This window comes from Electrophorus electricus, chromosome 12 (assembly GCF_041902795.1).
Source record: "Electrophorus electricus isolate QZ-2024a chromosome 12, ASM4190279v1, whole genome shotgun sequence".
NCBI lineage: Eukaryota > Metazoa > Chordata > Actinopteri > Gymnotiformes > Gymnotidae > Electrophorus > Electrophorus electricus.
The window spans coordinates 28,944,001-28,950,000 of NC_137508.1; the positions used below are offsets into that span (position 1 = coordinate 28,944,001).

At 45.8% G+C, this 6,000-nt stretch overlaps 1 protein-coding gene across 8 annotated transcripts in view; it reads left to right on the forward strand.

The window, feature by feature from the left end:
* The window catches only part of znf827 (zinc finger protein 827), a 59,039-nt gene that overhangs the window by 24,289 nt on the left and 28,750 nt on the right, over positions 1–6,000 (forward strand). For 7 of the 8 annotated variants that reach the window (XR_014126427.1, XR_014126428.1, XM_081724461.1 and 4 more), the window contains exon 5: positions 786–992. Coding sequence is in view for 6 of the 8 variants with exons in the window: in XM_081724461.1 (XP_081580587.1) it covers positions 786–992 (207 nt within the window). In the remaining 2 variants the exon portion in view is untranslated. The remainder of the gene's footprint in view (positions 1–785; positions 993–6,000) is intronic. The other variant, XM_081724459.1, reaches the window with a different exon arrangement.

A 6,000-nucleotide genomic window follows, 5' to 3' on the forward strand; every position in this document is an offset into this window, starting at 1 on the left:
GCATCATTTTGTTTTCAGCAGTCTGGTTAAACAGTACTCTCCGCTGACTAACATTCAGCTAAGCATTTATTTGAATTTATTTGTTTTGTTTTTATATGTCTGATTATTTTTACAAGAAAATGATCATTAAAGCCATAGTTATTTCCCATAGTTAAACCCACAGAGTAATATAGTTGTTGAATCTTTGTTTAAGTTTCATTTATGCAGAACATTAAGTTGACATGCAAGAATCAGGCCGTTTATTGTCCACAGAGAGAGAAGGTGGAGAGAATTCTCTCTACAGATGCAGTTTGGCAGAACTGGGCAAACAGCCTTTATTTCTGTTTATATTGCACAGTTCAATATGTTGTCTTTCAGTAACATACAAGTGAAATTAAACCAATTTAAAGTGAAACTATGAATTAAGGCAGTGGTAGCTCAGTGGTTAAGGTACTTACTTATTAATCAGAAGGTTGCCAGTTCAAGTCTCATCACTGCCAGGTAGCCACTGTTGGGTCCCTGAACAAGACCCTTAACCCTCAATTACTCAAGGTGTTCTCAGTCATAATTGTAAGTTGCTTTGGAAAAGTTTCAGATAAATACCATAAAAGAAAATGTAGCCTCCTGTTTACAGGACACACACCTGTATCTGTGGACCCAAACTAATTCCTGACCAGAGGCATTAAACAGAAGGAAACAAACAAACAAAAAACCACAAACTGTGCTTATTGATTAAGATAATCAGATAATCCTGTTCAGGGGCTGTGTGTGTGTACCTGTCTCACTCTCTTACTCTCACCCTACAGCAGCCAATCAGAAGGAGGCCCTGAAGGGTGCCTTCCTGGTGAAAGAGGAGCCCCAGGCCGAGGAGCCCCAGAGCTCCCCCCGGGGCCCTGCGTTTGCGCTGGGGCCCAGTGCCCACCAAGAGGGCAGTCCCCTGCTGGCCAAGGGGGGCATTCTCAGCCAAGACATCCACATGAAGGTGGCCTCAGAACTGCTAATGAAACTGTCAGGTAAGAGAGTGTGTGTGTGTGTCTGAGAGAGCAAGACCAGGACTCCACTGTAGGAAACAGTCATTCCCAATCCCATCTCTTATACTTTTACTCATCTGTTGCCTTTCTCTTTCACTTTCTCACTGGTCTCGCTCGCTCGCTCTCTCTCTCTCTCTCTACCTCATGCCTCCCCATCCCTCACTCATGTGTTTCGGGCAGAAGAGTGAGGCCACTACCTTTTTGTGTTGTTCAGTCCTTTCCATACCGATCAGTCCTCTGTCACAACAACCCCATCGTCGACTCTTCTGGGGCTGATAAATGAATCTTTAACTGAACTCTAGAAGCCAGGGGTCACCGCACAGGACTCAGGCAGGAGGATATCTGTCTCTGTCTCCCTACTGTGTCCCCGTCGAGCCCCTCATGTTGTCTAATATTTCAGTGCTGCTGTTAGTAGATTTGGAGAAATGTATCATCAGATGGGAAACTGTGCAGAGTTGGTGTTGGATTCAGTAATTTACGTATTTTGTTTATATATTTTTTAAAGAAACAGATCTGTAACAGATGGTGACACTGGTGTGTGTGTCTGTGTAACACAGCTGACAGGAGCAGCAGTGTTACGTATGGTAACGGATCATTTCTGTAATACACTAGAAGTAGCAGTCTACAAATCTGGTGCAAATAACGGTAATGACTGCTTTAAAGCAGCCAGTGATTACCGGCCTACACAAACATTTCGTCATCAGTCACAATCAAGAAAAACTGTCAAAGGAAAACAGGATTTGATCCTTTTGCCTAAAAACTAAATTATCATAAAATTAGTTTTGTTCCACTGTTGGACTGTTTTTCAATCAAAGGATGACATGGACAACAAAAAATAAGTGTTTAAGGCAGAGAAAAAGAGGAGGAGAAAGAGAGAGAGAGGGAGAGATAGAAGGGGGAGTGAGGGAGAGAGAGAATGGGAGTCTATTACAAAGAATGAGAGTGCCTCTGGGTCACAACTTGTGTGTGTGAAATAGAAACGATGGAGAGACAAAATGCTGAACAGTGAACAAGAGAAAGGGAGAAAAAGTGGGAGAGGGAGAAAGAGAGAGAGAACGAATGAAAGAGAGGGAGAGAGGGAGAATGAGAGAAGGAGAAACAGAGAGAGAATGAAAGAGAAGGAGAATGAGAGAGAGAGAATGAGGGGGGTAGTTTTTCATGTTTGTAAACAGCGGCTGTCTCTCCTAAGCCACGGGGTCTCCTCTGTTCCTCCTCCTGCTCCTCACCAAGCCATTGAGACCTGGCTGCTGCTCTCCTAACGTGAGCAGAGCTTAAATATGCACGCGGGGTCCCGAGAGACCCCGCCAGGGTCATTCATCTCCCCGGCAGCCTGGTAAAGGTGCCAGGTTTAGAGTTGCCAGCATTCACTGACATTAGACCTGCACTAATTATGTTATTATTATTCTATTATTATTATAATGTGAGATATGTGAATTGCTGTGACCAAAGGAGATACAGTTTGAGTTTCAGAAAGATATGAGAACTGTTTGAATTACAGTCTCAGAATTCTGCAGTGTTTCTGTCCAAACACCAGTGGGTGTGAATGGAGTGATGTGCAGTGTGATGGCATATAGAGTGACAGTGCAGCGTGACAGTGTGCAATGTAACTGAGTGCAGTGACAGAGTGCGGCGTGACTGAGTGCAGTGACAGAGTGCAGCGTGATTGAGTGCAGTGTTACAGTGCAGTGTTACAGTGCAGTGTGTCAGAGTGCAGCGTGACAGAGTGCAGTGTGACAGAGTGCAGCGTGACTGAGTGCAGTGTTACAATGCAGTGTGACAGAGTGCAGCGTGACTGAGTGAAGTGTTACAGTGCAGCGTGACTGAGTGCAGTGTTACAGTGCAGTGTGACAGAGTGTAGCGTGACTGAGTGCAGTGTTACAGTGCAGTGTGACTGAGTGCAGCGTGACTGAGTGCAGTGTGACAGTGCAGTGTGACAGAGTGCAGCGTGACTGAGTGCAGTGTGACTGAGTGCAGTGTGATGAAGTGTTCTGAACGCAGAGGTGGTTAAAGGCACGGAGGAATACCCAGTCCGTTCTCACCCTTCTTCCTCTTTAATCCTGGTCCACCTCCTGTAATTAACAGACAAATTAGCAAAAATGGAAAAAGAGGAGAAGATTGCTGGATGGATAGATGGATGGAGGGAGGAGAGGAGAGGTGTGTTTAGTAATTTCTGAGGTGCCTTGTTTTGTTTTTGGCGCCCACTGGAAACAGTTTGTCATGTACGTGAAAAAAGGAGACGTGGTGGCAGATCCAAGTGACCCTGGAAATCCAGGGTGTTCGTGTCCGTGTGTGTGTGTGTGCTACTGAAGGAGAGGTGTGTGTTTGTACTACTGAAGGAGAGATGTGTGTGTGTACTACTGAAGAAGAGGTGTGTGTGTGTGTGTGTGTGTTTGTGTACTACTGAAGGAGAGGTGTGTGTGTGTACTACTGAAGGAGAGGTGTGTGTGTGTGTGTACTACTGAAGAAGAGGTGTGTGTGTGTGTGTGTTTGTGTACTACTGAAGGAGAGGTGTGTGTGTGTGTACCACTGAAGGAGAGGTGTGTGTGTGTGTGTGTGTACTACTGAAAAAGAGGTGTGTGTGTGTGTGTGTGTGTGTGTGTGTGTACTACTGAAGGAGAGGTGTGTGTGTGTCAGTTGTAGCTCAGGGTTCAAGGTCCTGTTACTACAGTAGCTCCACCCCCCAGATCATATTTAGTCCCTGTAGCAGTTACCTGGCACATCCAAGGTGTGGCAGGGCTGTACGGGTTTGGGCCAGATCTGTACCGCATATTTTAGTTCAAACTTGGCGGCATTCATTGGCACAGAACATACAACTTTGCTACGGCACGCCATGGAAAGTAGTCACGTGTGGCCAAATATTGGCTGATCCACTGGAATCCACAACTCACTCCATTTTTTGACAGTGAACTGTGAACTTTTTCACACACTTGAGTCTAAACCTTCCAGCTTCAGTACTGAAATAAGTTTCACTCCAAAACGCATTCATGAATTGTCCTTTTTTCATGATGTATGGAGTGGGCTTTGTTTGTAAGTGTTCTCACATATCAGTGCTGTGTTATCATTAAGACCAATAGATTTTCCCTTATAAGTCAACTATTAGCTTGTGATGTGCTCCTAGTGATGCGTTCCCAGTGTTGCATTCCCAGTGATGCGTTCCCAGTGTTGCATTCCCAGTGTTGCCTTCCCAGTGATGCGTTCCCAGTGTTGCATTCCCAGTGATGCGTTCCCAGTGTTGCATTCCCAGTGATGTGCTCCTAGTGATGCGTTCCCAGTGTTGCATTCCCAGTGATGCGTTCCCAGTGTTGCATTCCCAGTGATGTGCTCCTAGTGATGCGTTCCCAGTGTTGCATTCCCAGTGATGTGCTCCTAGTGATGCGTTCCCAGTGTTGCATTCCCAGTGATGCGTTCCCAGTGATGTGTTTCCAGTGATGCGTTCCCATTGCCCAATCATTTCCTCTCACTTCCACATTTGGTAACACATGATGTGAGTGTTAATGTGATTTAATAATGTTCTTCTGAATATTTTCTTTGGGTCTGTAAAACTTGACGGCAACTGGCTTTGAGGGAAGGTGATATTTAGCAATTTTAGGTTACTGAGTTTCTTGTGGTTTCACTAGAATGATAGCCAACTGTTTACACATGACAGGTGGCTGTTTACAAATTTCGTTAAAGTAGGTAGATTACTGAGATCGCAAACTAAATCATGATCTTCTGAAGACAGAATTGCTTGGTGATGTTTTGTCTAATTCAGCACCTTCTATTGTATAAGTGCCATTACATTCCTCCTAATCCAGATGTGGGTGGGATTTCCTAATATGACTCAATCCTGGGGGACATGTGGTTGTTCAGGCTCTTTATGTGCTCTTTATGTGACCCACATCGTGGCCAATGGAAAACTGGTCACTAGCTCTTCTTACCCTAAGCTGAGGGTCCCACAAGATCCGCCTACAACAACCCTAAGCAACAGGTCTCACAAACTCCACCCACTTATTAAGCAGAGGGTGCCCCTGTCTCCACCAACCCCACCCCCCAGAGCAGAGACTAGCCTATCAGAGAGCAGAGCGCAGGAAGAAGGGAGTGACATCAGAGCAGGTAGCCGACCTTGGCTCAGACCTCATAGAGTAAGGGCAGGGGTCACATGGTCCCAGCTCCCATCCTCACATCACACAGCCTTTGCGACCTCGGTTGTCTTGGCAACCTCGTGTCGTTTTCTTCGACATAATTATGGGATGCCAATCTCCTGAATGCAACCAGTTAAAGGTGTCTGAGTTTGATAATCAAATTGTTTGTTTGTTTGAACTTCTTGTCACCATTTTGTACATCAGGGTTGCAACCTGTGCGGGTCAGTTTGTTCCTTCTGAACATGTTTGTTCAGCTCTGACCGGCACCAAATATTCCAGACTTTACTCTGGGTTGAAACCTAGAGACTCCGCGCCTGTTCTTACATCACGGTGACATTGTGCTGCAACCGCTGTTCTTTCAGTCATGCGGCTCTTCATAACTGTGGAGAGTTGCATCATCTAGGTGTCCCCCCCCCCCTTCTGATCAAACCAGTTAATAGCATGTGGGAACACCCCCCCACCCCACACATCTGTCTGATGGGTGCTGTTAGTGTCCTGGAGGTAATTATTGCTGCCCTGTTGTTCCGCTGGCCTGGTCAGAGCAGTGGTAGACAGGCCCCGACGTGGATCTGCGTGATGTGGCCCCTCAGACACATCCTGTCTGAGGGTCCCTGCCTCTCACAGGGCACAGGGTGGCACAGGGTGGTCCTTCTGACATTTCAGGGGTCAGCTCAAGCAACAACAACCTAACGAGCTGCAGGTTGCCATGACCGCAAAAAACCCCACCTTTGATCTTGGAAAAACATGCCTATAATTTCCTGAATTATTCTGAATTATTCCTTTGTTTATTCTGTTTAATAGATTTTCTGTTGTCAGTTTTGTTGGAGAGAAGAACATTAATGCACAGCCAATCAGAAGACATAATCACG